General features: G+C 36.4%; 1 protein-coding gene across 1 annotated transcript in view; it reads left to right on the top strand.

Annotated features, from left to right (window-relative positions):
- Positions 1 to 1,451: 1,451 nt before the first annotated feature.
- The window catches only part of vps39 (VPS39 subunit of HOPS complex), a 29,878-nt gene continuing 12,350 nt past the window's right edge, over positions 1,452 to 18,979 (top strand). Inside the window, exons 1-15 of the mRNA XM_048190523.1 lie at positions 1,452 to 2,077; positions 3,353 to 3,418; positions 3,512 to 3,576; positions 5,015 to 5,057; positions 5,215 to 5,309; positions 6,777 to 6,875; positions 6,961 to 7,053; positions 7,417 to 7,600; positions 9,749 to 9,869; positions 10,169 to 10,289; positions 10,383 to 10,512; positions 11,709 to 11,851; positions 11,936 to 12,076; positions 16,361 to 16,502; positions 17,169 to 17,255. Coding sequence (XP_048046480.1) covers positions 2,005 to 2,077; positions 3,353 to 3,418; positions 3,512 to 3,576; positions 5,015 to 5,057; positions 5,215 to 5,309; positions 6,777 to 6,875; positions 6,961 to 7,053; positions 7,417 to 7,600; positions 9,749 to 9,869; positions 10,169 to 10,289; positions 10,383 to 10,512; positions 11,709 to 11,851; positions 11,936 to 12,076; positions 16,361 to 16,502; positions 17,169 to 17,255 — 1,603 coding nt within the window. The 5' untranslated portion in view covers positions 1,452 to 2,004. The remainder of the gene's footprint in view (positions 2,078 to 3,352; positions 3,419 to 3,511; positions 3,577 to 5,014; positions 5,058 to 5,214; positions 5,310 to 6,776; positions 6,876 to 6,960; positions 7,054 to 7,416; positions 7,601 to 9,748; positions 9,870 to 10,168; positions 10,290 to 10,382; positions 10,513 to 11,708; positions 11,852 to 11,935; positions 12,077 to 16,360; positions 16,503 to 17,168; positions 17,256 to 18,979) is intronic.

Below are 18,979 nucleotides of genomic sequence, written 5' to 3'. Positions count from 1 at the left end.
TTGATTCTGAATGAGTTTGATAGTGCTCCGTGGCTAAAGCTAACATTACACTGTTGGAGAGATTTATAAAGAATGAAGTTGTTTATGAATTATACAGACTGCAAGTGTTTAAAAATGAAAATAGCGACGGCTCTTGTCTCCATGAATACAGTAATAAACGATGGTAACTTTAACCACATTTAAAAGTACTTTAGCAACATGCTAACAAAACATTTAGAAAGACAATTTACAAATATCACTAAAAATATCATGATATCATGGATCATGTCAGTTATTATTGCTCCATCTGCTATTTTTCGCTATTGTCCTTGCTTGCTTACCTAGTCTGATGATTCAGCTGTGCACAGATCCAGACGTTAATACTGGCTGCCCTTGTCTAATGCCTTGAACATGAGCTGGCATATGCAAATATTGGGGGCGTACATATTAATGATCCCGACTGTTACGTAACAGTCGGTGTTATGTTGAGATTCGCCTGTTCTACGGAGATCTTTTAAACAAATCAAATTTACACAAGAAGGAGGAAACAATGGTGTTTGAGACTCACTGTATGTCATTTCCATGTACTGAACTCTTGTTATTCAACTATGCCAAGGTAAATTAAATTTTTAATTCTAGGGCACCTTTAAACTCATCTACTCACTAGACGGTTTCACAGCTTCACTGTGTTTATAATTGCGCTCTTGCAAATTCTAACTTTCAGGGAAAGTTTTTTTTTTTTTTTTTTAAATAAAGACTGAAAGATCTGTCAATGGTAATGGTGGTGACACTGAAGTCATGTGACCATAGTGTATTATACCCTATGTTTAGCTTTTCACTTCTGTTGATTGTATTTAGGCTTCAAATTGTTTTCATAAAAGTTGTGTTCATTTGTGAAGATTATCATGATAAACAAAATATGTGAGAATCAAAATCCAAAATGGCAAGAAATAAAAAGGTATTGGAACTTGTTTTTGTCCATGGGGAATTAATTTTAATGGTTGTGGTTTGCTATTGGTGGATCTCATGTGAGTGACAGGTTGTCCCGCCCTCGCGCCAGTAAACACGTCATTGGAGAAGAGAAGAAATTTAACGGTTATTTAAAAAATACTTTTCATGTGGTGTTTTCGCCTATTGTATAGTATGAAATTATGTATATTTGGACACACCTATACATTTAAGCTGCTGAGAACAGGATAGTTTGGGAATCACATGTTCGTCCCAAACACACTGACTCATTGTGTGAACGTCAAATTGTTTTGTAACTGGAAAAAAGGGAGATAATATTAAAATAATAATTTTAATCACTATTTTAAAATACATAAATATATTCATACATAAGCATCATTACATTACAGGAAATAAATAATATAATTTAGGTTTTGTAAGGGATTTATGTGTGGAATTTCAATCATCTGGGGCTGCAGGGTGCACGCGCTTCACGTGTGATGTTTTAATATAACTCTCACGAGCTCTCACAGTCACGTGCTCGTCACAGTTCCAGGAAGTTCCCGCAGCACGGAGAGCTCGTTGCTAGCTGTCAAACACTGAATCCTGTCCGATATCAGTTCAGGTTAACGGACAATTAAACGGTTAAAACTGAAACAAACCACAGCGTCTCGCAGAACAATGGGATGAAACACATTTGTAATTCGAGGATCTGCGTTTTAGCGAGTTTAAAGGGTAAAATATGGAAGCTAACTAGCCAAATGCTCATGACACATTAACAACAAAACAAAAACAAAAGCGTTTCAGTGATTTCTCGCTTAGTTTTAGACATTGGACCGACAGAGGACTCAAGAAGGATGGAGTGGGACAATTCTGGGACATTTGACAAAAGTCAAGCTGATTAACAAAGAAGTTAACGACATGACTGCTGTGTAGTAGTGGATTTGCTATATTCTGTTTGTTTACTATTGTTTGGTCAGCTGGCAGCAGATTCTACAGTGGTCGGCCTTTTTATTTTCTATTTTACAATTTTTGGTTATTTATCTACGTGTGTTTGGTAGTAATAAGAGCTCCAGTATGCATGACGCATATGAACCGGTTCCTATTTTGGAGAAATTACCTCTGCAGATTGACTGTCTGGCGGCATGGGGTGAGTTCTGCTTCCCTTTCCATCATTTCCATTTCCTTAAACACCTTTAACACTCATATGGGGTATCATTGATAACGTGTTTTCATTCGTCGATAATGACTGTGTCTCAAAAACCTTGTATCTGGTCGACATACTGTAACATTTTCGCAATGAGTTGTAAAGTAGTTTCTCAAAATCATTTTAGCTGCTTACATAGACAACGTATATGGACATCTAGTTAGTATTTCTACCTAGACAGATTTCTGAACATGAAAAGTATTTGTTTATCAAATAGTGGAACAGTTGTCTTTTCCCAGTTATGTCTCAGAACCTTATGAGCTGGTCAGCTGACTCAGAAACAAGCCATTGATGTCCAAAACCTCTGTCTAGTTAGGCAGATCACCAGGTTTTGAGTCACAGCAAGAAAAAAGAACAACTATTACACTATTTGAACTACAAGGTATTTTATTAGCTGGGCAGCTCTCAAGGTTTTGAAAATGTAGTGTCATTGTACGTGATTTGAGATTTGATTCCAGCAAGCATGTATAAAGGAAAAACATCACTGAACTGAAAGAGTATCACAACCTCCATGTTGAAGGGTGCATTGATTTTTAGAGCCATGTCAATCAATGTCGTCTACAAAGGGGTATGTTAACCCTATAAGCCTACTGTATGATATTAAATATGCAATTTTTAAGGCCTCTAAATAATCAACATGATCAAAACTGCAGAAAAATCTGTTGTACACAATCTACAACTTTTATATTGTTGGTAATATGTCAAGATGAACACTTACTGGACTGAAGCAACTTATGTTTACTTGATTATCCATACATAATTTTTTCAGAAAAATCATGTTCATATGTGAGTCTCAAATATGATCATTAGGCTTTGAGGAAGGTTTATTTGTTCATCTCTCAATCATCATTGTATTGCATTGCATTATATGTTTTAAAACTACAGAGATTTGGTCATAAAACTAAGCATTTAAATATCATCTTACTAAGACATATTATTGGCAGATATAGAGTGACAGCTAATATTTATATGCATTTTATGTCAGTAGTGTGCTATACTGTTATAAAGATTGATTTACATTACAAGCATCAGAATTTCATCTTACTTTTTGGCCATATAAATATAAGCAACTGCAGTAGGTAAAAAAAATAAATAAATGGCCAAGCAACTTTACAGTTTTTAGACCACTTGAGATGGACTGAGCATCTTAATTCCATGAACTCGTTTGTAAAGCTTTGCCATGTGTCTTTTAGTATGATAATCATACTGTGATTGCAGATGATTGGCTCCTTGTCGGGACCAAACCGGGTCATCTCCTTCAGTACAGGATCAAGAAAGATGCAGGTGCGGAGTTTTTGTTTGCTGCTGTGCTTATATTTAGCATTGATTATTTGTGGGATTTATTTTTAGTTTAATTGATATTATGTTTCATTACAGGCACAAATAGGTTTGAAGTTACATTAGAGAAATCCAATAAGAACTTCTCAAAGAAGATTCAGCAGGTATGCACCGATAGAGAAGTCCATCCATTAAAGGGTGATTTCACCCAGATTTTGTCATTATTTACGCACCGTTAAGTTGTTCCTAGGGCTGTCAAGTGATTTAAAATCTAATAACATGATGTGCTGATGAATTAATCTAAATGCAAAATAACATCAAATTTGGCTGAGAAATGACCCCCAAAAGATAATTTAAAGTCATTATTGTGTTAAATGAGAAAAGCAAAAAAGTAGCTTTAGAAAGAAATATTTTATTTGATTCAAAATAGAATTTATTACACAAACTTTTAGGCTGCAACGGCCATGATTTTTTTTCAGAAGCTGCATCTGAATTGGTATTTAGATGTATTTACAAACCAAAACAGTTTGGTTACCAACACTCTTCAAAATATCTTCTTTTATGTTCTGCAAAAGAAAGAAAGTCATAAAGGTTTTGAAATGACATGAGGGTGAGTAAATGTAAATAAACAGATTTGTTTTTATTTTTGGGCAAACTATTCCCAAAATTTATTTATCAAGTGATAATCTAAATAAACTAAATGTGCCAGTAACTGGCAAATGAGGAAGACACAGAGTCATTTATTCATTCGATTCATTCAAACGGCTGATTCATTCAGGAATGAAGTATATGGGCCTTTGAATCATTGGTTCACCAGATTGATTCGCTCAAAACGCAGATTCATTCATAAACGAAACATTGTGTTGCTCTAAGACACACAACAGTTCTGCTGTGGCATTATAGATAATCAATTTTTGTTGACAAAATTTAGTAAAAACCGACAATATTGTTTTATTGAACTGTCTGACAGTCTTATTTATTGAACTGTTGTAAATCAATATCACATTTGCACTCGTGCTATTTGGGGAAAAAAACAGCACTCGTGATATTGCTTAACTGTATCCTTTTATATAAATATGAGACAAAAGCTCATACAGGGGCATTTTTGCCCTATACCTTAAATTTTAGGGGCATATAACTGCATTCAATTGGCTTCATCATACAGTAAGTTGTTGCCCTGCATCATGTTCATCACCAATCAACTGTGTGAAATGTAAGATGACCTATGTAGGTCTCGGGTGGGGTGTGTGCGTTAATGCGTTAAATCATTTTAATCGCTTTATTTTCCATAACTAATTCATTAAATTAACATGTTAAATCAAGAGCCCTAGTTGTTCCGTTATGTTATAGATGAATAGTACTTAATTTTTGGTCTGTTTCTCAGCTATCATATGACTTGTGTCATCTGTGGTCACTTTAAACTGTGATATTTATGAGCAAGCTGCATTAAGATTCTTCAAAAATGTCTTTTTTTTTTTTTTTTTTACATTGAAAAATTGCAGCATGAGGGTGAGAAAATAATGACAAATTGACAGTGGTAGACTATGTTTAAAGAAAAGAATTTACTTCTGGGCATCTCTTATAATCTGTTTCCTCTTTCAGCTGTTTGTGGTTTCGCAGTACAAGATTTTGGTTAGTCTTTTGGGTGAGTATCACTGTCATATGATGTGTAATCATATATACTTTCTTTGTTGGTTGCATATGAGAAACTTGGTTTAAAGACCAAATTGATGTGGTGTTGTGTATACTATGGAAGTGTGTAGTTTTGGTGTCAGCAGTGTCATTGCCCTCTTTCATTTCAGAAAATAACATCCACGTTCATGACTTGCTGACGTTCCAGCAGATAACTGTGGTGTCCAAAGCCAGAGGGGCCACACTGTTTGCCTGTGACCTGCAGGTAGGTTAAAGAATGCCTCTTGCCTGTTGATTTTTTTTCCATGCATACAGTGATCCCAAAAAGTATTGTGACTGTGTTTGTGAAATGTTGATGTAGATATTTAATGCGATGAACCATGCGAGTGATTACTCTGCGAGGACATGTGTAAATTTCATAGAACTGACTTCATATATCTTCTTAAAATCGCAGCCGCAGTTGATTAAAAGTCATTGCAAAAGAAGTATCAGAATAGTGAAGTTAATTCTGTGACAAACTTAAGCAGCATTGTTTTAAACATGAAACGTTGCTTTGATATTCTGTTATGAAATGCAATGAAATTCATTCACTTCTTAGTGTGACTTAAGGGGTCCAAATACTCCTTAAAAGTTTTAAATATCTTAAATGAAATAAGAAAATTCAGAATTAAAATTTCATGAGGTCTTAAATTTGGGGATGGAAAAACAGGAATCATGATATGGCATAATGTGATTATTAAATTTCAAAAAGTGATGATTTAAGTAAATTTGAGTCCTGCCTGTGTTAAAGGGGACATGAATTAGAAATCAAATTTGCCTTGATCTTTTGACATATTAGAAGTCTTTGTACAATTAAAACATCCTGCAAGTTTCAGAGCTTAAAACATCCTCCTCATTATAAACAAAGCATTTAATCAAGCTCGAAAAGTGAACCTTTAAGTGAACCTCAACAAACATATTAAAAGAATTAAAAAAAAAAATCCATGTCATGACCCCGTGAAAGTAAAAACATAAAAAAAGTCTTAAAAATGTTTTAAATGTTGAAAAAAAATTTTTGTTTTTGTCAAAAAAAAAATCAATTTTTGATCAATTTAAAATTTTAGAATATCAGAAATATCATGAAAAAGGCTGATATAAAGAACTGTCTGTTGCATAATCCACTGTTTTTGTCTGGGTAAAATAAGTAATGTTGTTAATAAGAAATATTTGATAGCAAAAATGTATTTATTTTTTTTCCTACTTTGTGCCTCTCTTATAATGTTGGCCTTTAATGAAAGTGATTTGATGATGATGCAGCATAAGCTAGCTAGTATACCTTAATGCATGTGTTTTTAAACTTTGCTTGCTAATTTAAAACATGATCAAAACAGTAATCTATTTTAATGACAGAAGTTCAAATAAGCAAACTTTTTTTCTTTTTTTTTATCCTGCGTGACAAAATATTGGTATCGGAATCAGCCAAAAAAAAATGCATCCCTAATTTTAACTGTATAGATAAATTGTGTTTTTTATAGTCATTTTACATTTTAGTATGTTGCCTTAGACATTGTCCTACCCTGCTCAAATGGAAGTAATTATATTTGTGCAGGTCTTAAAAAAATGATTTTAAAACCCCTGCAGATACCCTGAATACTTTTGGGACCACTTTAAGTGAATATCATTGCCTGTTAATGCTCTGTCCTCCAGGTCCCCCTTTTGAATCACATCTGATTTCTGATTTCTCTCTCTTCAGAAGTCCAGCTCAGGTGAGGCCAAACTGCGCATGTGTGTTGCAGTCAAGAGGAAGATTCAGCTGTATTACTGGAAGGACAGAGAATTCCATGAATTACAGGTTGCTTGAGGCTTGGAAACACAGAAACAAAATATATTTGATGAATCGTAACAGTAGTCTAAATCTTGTTTGGTCACTACTGCAGGGAGATTTCGCTGCTCCAGACATTCCCAAGTCCATGGCTTGGTGTGAGAACTCTATATGCGTGGGTTTCAAAAGAGACTACTATCTGATCCGGGTAAGTGAGAAAAAAAAAAAAAAGAAAAAAAAATGCAGCTCTGCTTATATTTAGTTTGCTTTGCAATACTGATGAAAGTTCATTTACGTTAGCCAGCGACAATACAACAGTGGCCCAACAGGGCAAGTGATCATTTCGTCAACACCCCATGCTGGCCCCTTGGCAACTTAAATTGTAAAACCAATATTTGGCTTTTCCTCACAAGTGTCAACATCAGTCTGTTACCTTTTAAGCACACTTTGTTTCCTCTTGAACTAAAAGATAACCTGATTGGAGCTTTCTGCTTTCCAGTTTTGTGTACAATATTATCAAATGTATAGTGAATGGTCTATGTGCACACAATCATGTGACTTTTCTCTTCAGATGGACGGACGTGGCACAGTCAAGGAACTGTTCCCCACGGGGAAACAGCTGGAACCATTGGTGGCCCCTTTGGCTGATGGGAAGGTAGCGGTGGGTCAGGATGACCTCACAGTTGTTTTGAACGAAGAAGGCGTCTGCACTCAGAAATGTGCCCTTAACTGGACGGACATTCCTGTTGCGATGGGTATGATGATGTCAGTCTTAACAAACATGCTTCTCAGGTTCTCAAAAGCAACTTATCAGACATGTTACATCAAATAGGTTAAGTCAACAACTGATCGTCAAGGAAAATGAGTAATGAGTAAAATGCAGTTGAAAATCGTATTGCTTCCAATGTCATAAACGATCGAATCTCCACTAGCTTACTGTACATAGCTTAATAAAACAAACTGAAAGCATAACTGAACATAATTACATTGATTTTTTGTTTTTTTTGTATTTACATTTGTTTGCTTTTTTAATAACTGAAAAAATAGGATACCTTACACTTTTTACTTACATTTGTCTTTTTTCTGTGGTATCGAAATTGGATTCAAGAATTGTGGAATTTACCTAACTAAACTAAAATTTTGGTTTCTTAGCAACCTTGTTTCCAGCAAAAATAACAATGTCATGATATATACAAAAAACTACATGGGCGTTTTTTTAAATTATTGTAGTACCCTACTGATTTTATTGTATGACTAGAAAGATAATTATATATCTTTATTGATCGTACTTGTACATTATCTTTAAGCTTCCGCTAAGAAAAAAGTTCATTACAATGTGGAAGAACAGCATAGCAACAAACACTACAGCAACAACACTTTCAGTTATGCACTAGTGCCCTGAACAAGTCCTTATTCAGATATATTTCACCCCTGAATGCTGCAACTGACTAATGAGAATCATATGGAAGCTTGTTTGTGCCATGAAATATCTCACGATTGTGAGATAGAAAGTCAGAATTTCAAATAATAAAGTCAGAATTGTGAGATATAAAAAAAAATGACTTTATATCTCACAGTTCTGACTTTATAACTCACAATTCGGACTTTATATCTCACAATTCTGACTTTATATCTCACAATTCTGACTTTATAACTCACAATTTTGACTTTATAACTCAATTCTGACTTTATATCAAGCAATTCTGACTTTATAACTCACAATTCGGACTTTATAACTCACAATTCACAATCTCACAATTTGACTTTATATTCTGACTTTATATCAATTCTGACTTTATATCAAGCAATTCAATTTTGACTTTATATTCTGACTTTATATCAAGCACACTTTATTCGGACTTTATAACTCACAATTCGGACTTAACTATACTTTACTCACAATTCTGACTTTATATCAATTTTCTTTATAACAATTCTGACTTTATATCAACTTTACTTTATCTCACAATTCTGACTTTATATCTCACAATTTTGACTTTATAACTCAATTCTGACTTTATATCAATTCGGACTTTATAACTCACAATTCTGACTTTATGTCTCACAATTCTGACTTTATATCTCACAATTTTGACTTTATAACTCAATTCTGACTTTATATCAAGCAATTCGGACTTTATAACTCACAATTCGGACTTTATAACTCACAATTCGGACTTTATATCTCACAATTTTGACTTTATAACTCAGAATTTTGACTATAACTCAATTCTGACTTTATATCAAGCAATTCTGACTTTATAACTCACAATTTTGACTTTATAACTCAATTCTGATTTTATATCAAGCTATTCAGACTTTATATCTCAATTCTGACTTTATAACTCACTTGTGAATTTATAACTCACAGTTCTGACTTTATATCTCACAATTCTGACTTTATAACTCACAATTCTGACTTTATATCTCACAATTCTGACTTTATAACTCAATTCTGACTTTATATCTCACAATTCTGACTTTATATCACGCAATTCTGACTTTATAACTCTCAATTGTGAGTTTACATCAAGCAATTCTGGAAACAAGTTTCCATGGAATCAATCTTTTTTGAGTGATGATGCAAACAAATTGAGTTATTAAAAATGAATTAGAACTGATTCATGGAAAAAATGAATGTGAGAGTTGTGTTAATATTGGCTTATGAGCCGTTCCACACAGAATCTGTGCCTGCAGAAAAATCTAGGAACACCCACAATTCAACAAATCCCCTGCTCTTTGCGTGGCTGCTTTTTAAATATTTATGCTCCTTTGAATCTATTTTAAACTATCAGTGATGGCGTAGTACTGTCAGCTCTTTTCAACGCATTTTACCATTTTTAAATCCATTCATCTTCCATTTCTGAGTCTGATTATGTCTGTTTCATCATGTCTTTCATTAGAGCACCAGCCACCATACATCATTGCAGTGTTGCCACGGTATGTGGAGATCCGCACCCTCGAACCCAGACTGCTGGTGCAGAGCGTAGAACTGCAGAGACCACGTTTCATCACCTCCGCTGGGTGAGTCCTGCACACAGTCTCAGTTTAGAGGAAAACATGGTGGAACATTTTTCATTGTGACTGAAGGTCTATTTTACATTAACCATGTTTAAATGCACCCAAATAATAACATGCACCTAAATAGACTGAAAAGCCTTCATATAGACACCTCAGTCGATGTGATTGAGCTTGTTCGGATTGAAAGGGGTGGTGTAGACCGGAAGTGACCCCATCAGCAGGAAAAAAAATTAAGCACTTAAAAGCTTGAATCTGTCTATTTTTAAATCGAGTCTGCTTTCTTTCCCTCTTTGATTTCACAGATCAAATGTTGTCTATGTCGCTAGCAATCATTTTGTTTGGCGTCTGGTGCCGGTCTCTATAGCCAGCCAGATACGGCAGCTGCTACAGGACAAACAGTTTGAACTGGCGCTTCAGCTAGCGGTGAGAAACTCTGATTTTAACATCCAGTAAATACTGTATGCAAAGTACACAATGTGTATGTGTTGACCTGGGTTTTGTCTCCTCTTTCCTTAGAAAATGAAGGATGATTCAGATGCAGACAAGAGACAACAGATCCATCACATTCAGAACCTGTATGCTTTCAACCTATTCTGTCAGAAGCGCTTTGACGACTCCATGCAGGGGTTTGCTAAGTTAGGCACAGGTGTGTTGAGTTACAGTAGTGATGATGCACCACACATGAGAAAAGAATAAATTGATTTAAGTTGTAATTGATTTCCTTGACCAGCACATTCAAGTATTCATGAGAAACTTTCTGGTAGACTGATTAAAAAAAAAAAGTTTAAAAAAATACCAACAGCTGTTTAACCGGTCAGATTGGAGTTTTGGATTTTTTTTCATTTTTGTGTCAGATAAACCTCAGATTATCTGAAGTCTTGCTGACTAAGGCTGAGTTGCTTTGTATTGTCCACTAGAGAGTGCCATTGCACCAGGAAAATAAGATGTATGAATAATATAGTTCTACAGTGATGATGTAGTTTTGTAAGTCAAACCATAAGCTAGCATCACTCTGGTTCCCTCAACAAAAACCCAATAGGATTTTTCCATTGGCTCTTGGATTATTGCAGAAAATAAACTCTGTGACCAGAAAAAATTTATGATGCATACACGTTTTGTTCATCATGGTAATCTTCATAAATTAAGTTTTGAAGCCCAAATACAATTTTAGGCTATAAATAAACTTCACATGACTTCAACGTCATCACCATTACGCTGCATTCACACGGGGCGTCAGCATCAACGCTTGATGGGGGCTGTGTCTGAAGCTTGGCATTGACGTGACCGTCATAGTAACAACAGCCAATCACATTACTTTCCAGTGTTGCATGAATGCAATTGGCTAGCATCTGGGCTAAGGTATTTACATAAGGCGATTTGATCAGCTGATGCCTCTGGTGGTGCTTAAAGTTTTCAACTTCTGCTGTGAGCAACGTGAGTGAAGTGACGCAACGGTACCCACAATTCAGTTTGGCAACACATGACGTCACCCATTCAACGTAAATGAGAAGTAGTAGTAGAAACTAGTGAATAGATGTGTGTTTATTTGATGTTTTTCGGTGATATGTTTAATGTCCCCGACAACCTCTCTAGGTCCATTTATACACTAACTAGAAACAAAATCTTTATAAAAATCACAAGGGGTTATTACTTGATATATTTTATATCATTGAATAAAACATGAAAATATTTTGAGCTTGTGTTCACCACAGACCTTATTTCAAACCCATTGAATTCAGGATAGTGGAACAGGAAGTGCAAAATGCAACTAATTTTGGCCTTCGAAAATGCTGCAGCACCCTATATAATGGGTAAAAGCTGATTTATTCTTCTCTTGTATAGATCCCACTCATGTTATAGGACTGTATCCAGACCTCCTTCCCTCTGACTACCGCAAACAGCTGCACTACCCCAACCCTCTGCCCGCACTGTCTGGAGCCGAGCTGGAGAAAGCCCACCTAGCCCTTATAGATTACCTGACACAGGTATTCATGATTTTGCAAACTTGTTTTGCGTGTTTTGCTAATGTTTTTCATCTGGTTACAGCATTCTCTTTGTGTTTCTGATAGAAACGCAGTCATTTAGTGAAGCAGCTGAATGACTCAGACCCTTCTACCACCTCCCCTCTCATGGAGGGAACCCCCACCATCAAGAGCCGCAAGAAACTCCTTCAGATCATCGATACCACCCTGCTCAAATGTTACCTCCATGTAAGACCTTCACATTGTTCTCAACAGCTCTGTTCTGAGCCGTCGTGAGCCGCCTCGCTGCATTGACAGCATATTAACTGAAATGGAGTTTTGATTAATGCTCACAGTTGATTCCAACAGATGTTGAAATTAGAGTCTGGTGATTGCATCTCACTAAGCTTAAAGGGATAGTACACCCAAAAATGAAAATTTGTTTTTAATTTACATTTACAGGCAAAACAAAATTAATACCTGAGGCTCCGGATGATACATTAAGGTGTTAGGAAGTGAAACTACTGGTCTGTGCAAGAAGCTGAACATTATTAGGGTTAGTTCACCCAAAGATGAAAATCCTGTCATTAATTACTCACCCTCATGTCATTCCACACCTGTAAGACCTTCGTTAATCTTCAGAACACAAATTAAGATATTTTGGATGAAATACAGGAGGTTTCTAAAAGAGGCAGTAACGTCATTGCACCTTTTCAATGCCCAAAAAGGTAGTAAAGACATTGTTAAAATAGTCCATGTGACTACAGTGGTTCAACCTTCATTTAATAGAAGCGAGGAAAATACCTTTTGTGCACCAAAACAAAAATAACGGCAACAATTTTTTCTCTTCCATGTCAGTCTCCTACGCAGATTATGTTGTAGACATAGTGCAGCGCTTCCGGGTTCATGCTGCTCACGTGTACAGCGTCAGCCAATACTGAGCTGGCGTTCTAACATACACTGCCCTCCAAAAGTTTGGAAACGCTCTAGAAAAGTGGGATTTTGTAGCCTGACGTGGTCATACTCAATTCTAGTTCGAATATGAGTCTGATACTGCTCCATTGGGCTTTGATTATGGGGGCGTATTTCAACCGATCCAGGAAAGACCTCAATTGGATAGACCTACAACCAATCAGAGCTACAGAGTAAGTGACGTATGTTGAGCGACGCATAGTTGTCAACAGAACTCTTCTTAGCGACCATCGGGGCCAGCTGATAAATCAGACTTTTGTCGAATCCCGTAGGAAGGACGGCAAAGACATCTTTCCCATCGACAAATGCCTTGATCGCGGTCCTCTGTTCCTTTTTTAAAATTAATGCGCTGTCGATATCTTCTATAACGGACGCGATGGCGGAATCTACACATCTCAGTTCTTCAACAGCCATCATTGTTGTAAACTAATTGACCTTTCGCAAAGACTCGCCCCCCTTAGTTACTGTTGCTTTGTCCGACAAGTCGTGGCGCTGTCACGCCACACAGAGTGGAAAATACATTGCGGAGCAAAGAGGAAACTGACAACACATCAACAGACGAGACAGAGCAGGTTACTTATGATATTAAACAAAGTCCCAGCTTTCAAACTGTGTAGTTATTAAAAAAATTCAAACAATAAAAACCGTTTTGTGGCTCTTTAATGGGTTGTGACCATGATCGTGACAGATTGCTGTAGCTCCTCAGCTCAAGAGGCTCGTGAACCGATCATCTCTTCCTTCTAGTCCATTTATAGCATCAAATAAACATGAATGAACATGAGAATGAATGTTGTTTCAAACGCGGAAAGACGTCAATATGCACAATTTTTCAAGTTTAACTCCACCGAGGTTAATCCACCGAGGTTAATGTGGGGAGGTGGTTTGAGCTGATATGACTGGTTACTGAAACCACGCCCGCCTAGCTCGACGTGACCATGTTAGCAAGCAAAGGAGCTATCTATCTTAGATACGATCTAAAATATTAATGAAGATAAGTTTTATCATCAGAACGTTCTAAAGGTTTACTGTCAATCTACGGTGTTTTTTAAGATATAGATCCTCCAACACCAGTAGTGTTGGTTGTGCAAATAACAACATGGAAAATCAAATGGGACTTCATACCTTTATAATAGAGATCGCGAGATGAATCCATTCTGTGGCACTTGGGTAAAATATGAGTGTCCATTGCAAAACAAAAAAACGTCACATTTCTTCTGAATGATCTGCTCTCTGTCATCGTTCTTCAAGAAAGGATGCAATCTGAGCAGCGTTTATGTTGTAAAACTGTATACGATCGTATCTAACAAACAAATGAGCCTGTGTCCAAAGTATATATTTTTTTCAAAATAGTGCAGCAGTTTTAGTTATAATATCCAAGCAGTGCTGTCGGATTTTGATATCCTCCCGGTATTGTCATTGTAGTAAATCTCACAACCAAAACTTTCAGCCAATGCCACGATCCAACAACGTGTGTTCTGTGTCTCTTCCCCATGCATGCACATCTACACAGACACACATCAGTCTCAAATATTATGCAGCAAGCCATATTTTATAATTGTATAAAATAATCGAGCACAAATACGGCTGAGATGCCAAATTCAGCGGCAGCTGAGGTAACATGACGGCTCACAGACAGCAGCGCAATCTACCTGTCACTCAAGTGACCACGCCCTTAATTATGCAGAACTTTAAGGCTTAATATAATTTAAACGGATAAGTTATAAAAAAATTCACCCCCCTCAGAGTTGTCATGAAGGGCAAAAATAGCAGTATAGACCAAAACCACAATTTGAACCAACTTGTAAACATGTTTTTTTCTGCTATAAACTTGGCCAATTTAACATGGGACTCTATGAGATTCTGCTCTCTTTTGGAGCCTGTCCCTAGCGGCCAGTCGATGAATCGCAGTTTAAGTTACTTCCGTATTGGCTTCACGAGAGAAAGGGGGAGGTTGCCGCTTGGTCCAGACCGAACTCCCCAACCTCAAAATGTTGTGGGCGGGGCTAAGTTCGGCTGGCATCCAGGCTAGGGATTTTGGACAATACTGGCATGAATCCTTTTTAATTTGTGATAATTTTGCACTGATAAGGGACAACACAAACTACGAAACAGCTGGCAAAGGGGCATGTCTGACTTTGACATGTATATATTGCCATTATTATGTAATCAAAATGAAAATTATTATTGCTGGTCTTCAATGATAATGTCAAGTTACTTTAATGTATTTGCACCAAAAAATTATAAGGATTTATGCTGATATCGTCCAAAACCACACTTTGCCAGGGGTGTTTCCAAACTTTTGGAGGGCAGTGTACTTCTGACCTTTCTGGGCCTTGAAAGTGGTAATTAAATTGCTGTCTATGGACGAGTCATATACCTCTCAGATTTCATCAAAAATATATTAATTTGTGTTCTGAGGATGAACGAAAGTCTTACGGGTGTGGAACGACATGAGGGTGAACTAACTTTTTTTTTTTTTTTTTTTTCATTTTTGGGTGAACTAACCCTTTAATAACTAATACACAGTCCTAATGCATTCATGACAGTCTGTAGCGTGAGCTTCCTGTTGCATTATGACGTATTATGACTTTTTAACCACTCTAAGTTAGTTAGCCTTAGGTTAAACAAATGAGTTTTGGAAACGGGGTGGAAAAAACAGCATTTCTTTGACATGGTGACAACACTGTCTTCTCTAGCACAGCTCAACCAGGCCTCGCCCCCTTTTTTGCTTATTCCGAGGGTGGGGATTATTTAAATGAGTAACATTGTGACTTCATAAAACCCGGAAAAACATATAAAACGCAATGTTATGAAAGTTTAAAAATATTTTCAGTTCTCTATGAAACTGCCAGAATCTAGATAATTAATGAAAAACAATGGAGTGATTTCTGAAGGATCATGTGACACCAAAGACTGCTGGAAATTCAGCTTTGCAACACAGAAATAAATTACATTTTAAAATATTCAAACAGAAAAGTGTTATTTTTAAGTTGTAATAATGTTGTAATAATGTAAAAAGAAAATGATTTTTTAGACCATTAAAAATTTCAAACTTTATCTTCGATAAATTGGATGCTGCAAGGTAATTTGTGGCTGCTGCTATTAATACTTTTTTAAAGGAGTTTTGTGACCTTTTTTTTTTTTTTTTTTTTTTACAATCTTAGTTATCATTATTTATTGGTACGTACTACAATAAGCCAAAGTTGACATTGAGTATTATGATAAGCTCACGAAAATATTGTGTGATTAGTTCTTTAGATAATTGTGCCATAAACTCAGTAATACAGTATACCTCAAATATTTTCCTTCAAACTGTTAAGAATTTTTTTCAAAACTTTTTCAAAAATTATTCTCAGTAGATGCTCATAACTATAAAACTGTCATTACTTTAATAAGTCAGTATGACAAGTATGATGAATAATAAATACTTGTCTATATAAAGCCTAAAGTTCTTGCCTTAGTAGACGGCTCACTACAGTCAAAGCTAGTTTATCTCGACACACGGTAATGGATTCTGTGTGAATTGAGAGCATAGTTTTTGTTTTGTTTTTTAATCTGCAGACCAATGTTGCCTTGGTGTCGCCTCTCCTGCGCCTAGAGAACAACCACTGTCACATAGAGGAGAGCGAGTATGTGTTAAAGAAAGCTCATAAATACAGCGAACTCATCATCCTCTACGAGAAGAAAGGCCTTCACCAGAAAGGTGCGTACAGTCTTATCAACTCCTTAGATTGTCATATGAATGTTTATGTGAGCCTGAGGAATCTCCATTAGGAGTATAACGTCTGCGGGTGTCCGACATGTTGCTCATCCCTCAGAAAATCCCAAGCATCTGAACATCATTTGGAGGGCTCAGATCAGCTCTTGTTTATAGAGATGGCTCTAATCATGTTTTGTTGATGTCATGCCCTACAGAAGAGAATACTGATGAGGACCAGGCCGGGAAGATCCATACTGCCTAATAAACCCTCAGTGCAGCCAAGAAAACTTCCTTATATAAACATCACTGTCACAAACTGTTTCATGAATATACACTCTTTCTGTTTGGCTCAGTCATTCTCATGCAGTTGTTTCCTTTTGTTTTTATTCGCATTCTGTGTCTGTTTATGTGATTGATTGATTTTTTTAGAGGTCTGAGGAAGTCCATTCAAACTGAATTGGATGATGTATTGCACTGTATGTTCTGCAATAGTGTGTCTGTTGACTATTTACTGTCAATATATGATTTTGCGACACCAGTCTCTCTCTTGTGACATGCAATTCAGAAGTCACTTAAAAAAAAATCCATATCCATGCTGCAGATTGTGTGTCGCCATCTTGCCATCTTCCTCATTCAGTTCAATTGACTTACAGCAGTGTGATTGTCCAGCTCTGCAGGTTCTGCTGGATCAGTCCACTAAAGCCAACTCTCCCCTGAAGGGTCATGAGAGGACTGTACAGTATCTTCAGAGGCTGGGTGAGTTTACCACACTCATTTACTGCACTTTACCTGGCTGTAGTTTAATATAGTTAATGAACAAGTTAAGTGCTGTAGTCAAAGGCCCCTATATACTCAGAGCAAAGTTCTTTTTTGTTCTTCATTTAGGGGTAAAAAGAAGTTCAAAATACCTTTGTAGTGATATACTGTTTGCAAACATCCCGATGCCATCCACACTGCTGAGAGCGAGGTTTAGAATAGATGATAATGTATATATGTGCTGCGCGCTTTCGTCTCAATAAACACACAAAAATGACAGCAATGAGAAAACAGCAGTTAAGAAAGCATCTGATAATAGTGCTGTGGATGTTTGCATGAGCTCTGCATTTTGACACTCCAGTCAAGTAAACTCACGTCACGGTTATTTATATAGCATTTATACAATAGATTCCTTTAAACCAAACAGCTTTACAGTATTAAACGTGAAAAAACAGGACAGTCTGGAAAGTTTGCTTTGGCAAGCTGTTTTGAACTCCCGAAACTAACTTTGTTTTTGCCTGATTTTGTTCTAAATTATATCACATAAGTTTGTTCTTCAGATTCGTTTGAAGTATATCGGGGCCTTAAAGGAACACTCCACTTGTTTTGAAAATAGGCTCATTTTACAACTCCCCTAGAGTTAAACAGTTGAGTTTTACCGTTTTCGATTCCATTCAGCCGATCTCCGGGTCTGGCGGTAAAAGTTGCAATTTTCTAAGCCGATATGGCTAGGAATTATACTCTCATACCGGCGTAATAATCAAGGAACTTCAGCCGTACCATGGGTGCAGCAGGCGCAATGATATTACGCAGCGTCTCTCACAAATGTCTCCATGGTTGCAAGCATTGAGGTTGCAAGGCACGCTCCCTGTGCAAGCAGGGTGTCACAGGCGCCGCGTAATATCATTGCACCTGCTGCACCCATGGTACGGCAGCAAAGTTCCTTGACTATTACGCCGGAATGAGAGTATAATTCCTAGCCATATCGGCCTAGAAAATCACAACTTTTCATTTTCCGTCGGTCTTAGTGCATGCTGTAACTACAGAAGAGTCAAGTTTTAAATAGGAAAAATATTGAAACTCTTTGGTCATTTTTGAACGAGATGCTAACGGTCTAATCAGATTCAATGAACTATGCTAAGCTATGCTAAAAGTGGTACCGCTAGACCCGGAGATCGGCTGAACGCAATCGAAAACGGTAAAACTCAACTGTTTGAAAATGTTGGAAAATGAGCCTATTTTCAAAAAAAGTGGAGTATTCCTTTAAAGCTTAGTATTTATTTACACAGATGTACTTGTTTGGATGCCCACTTATTTCTGAAGGTCAAGAAGTCTACATTTAGTGAGCCAGAATCTTAAACATACTCTCAATCTCACATGGATTTTGCAACTGCAGAATTTCATTAGATTTTTGGAGTCTCCAACCTAGGGCTGCACGATTAATTGAAATCAAACAGAAACTGTGATATCAGCTGAATGCATTAGACTCGATTAGACTTGATCAGAGATACAAGTTTGGTTTAGCATTTGAAAATGAAGAAATTAAGACAGCCATAAATATTAGTATTATAATTGTACAGTTGAAATGTAAAATTAAATGATTATTATTCTATTAAATACTGTTTTATTTTACGGTGAAATATTGCAATAGTAGTAATTGTTGTTATATTTTTATTTAGTAATAATAGTAATTATTTTAGTTCCTCAATTTGTGCAGCCCTACT

The sequence above is a fragment of the Megalobrama amblycephala genome, linkage group LG5 (assembly GCF_018812025.1).
Source record: "Megalobrama amblycephala isolate DHTTF-2021 linkage group LG5, ASM1881202v1, whole genome shotgun sequence".
NCBI classification, from domain to species: Eukaryota; Metazoa; Chordata; class Actinopteri; order Cypriniformes; family Xenocyprididae; genus Megalobrama; species Megalobrama amblycephala.
Note: the sequence above shows the minus strand (reverse complement) of the source record. Positions and strands in the feature narration are given on the sequence as shown.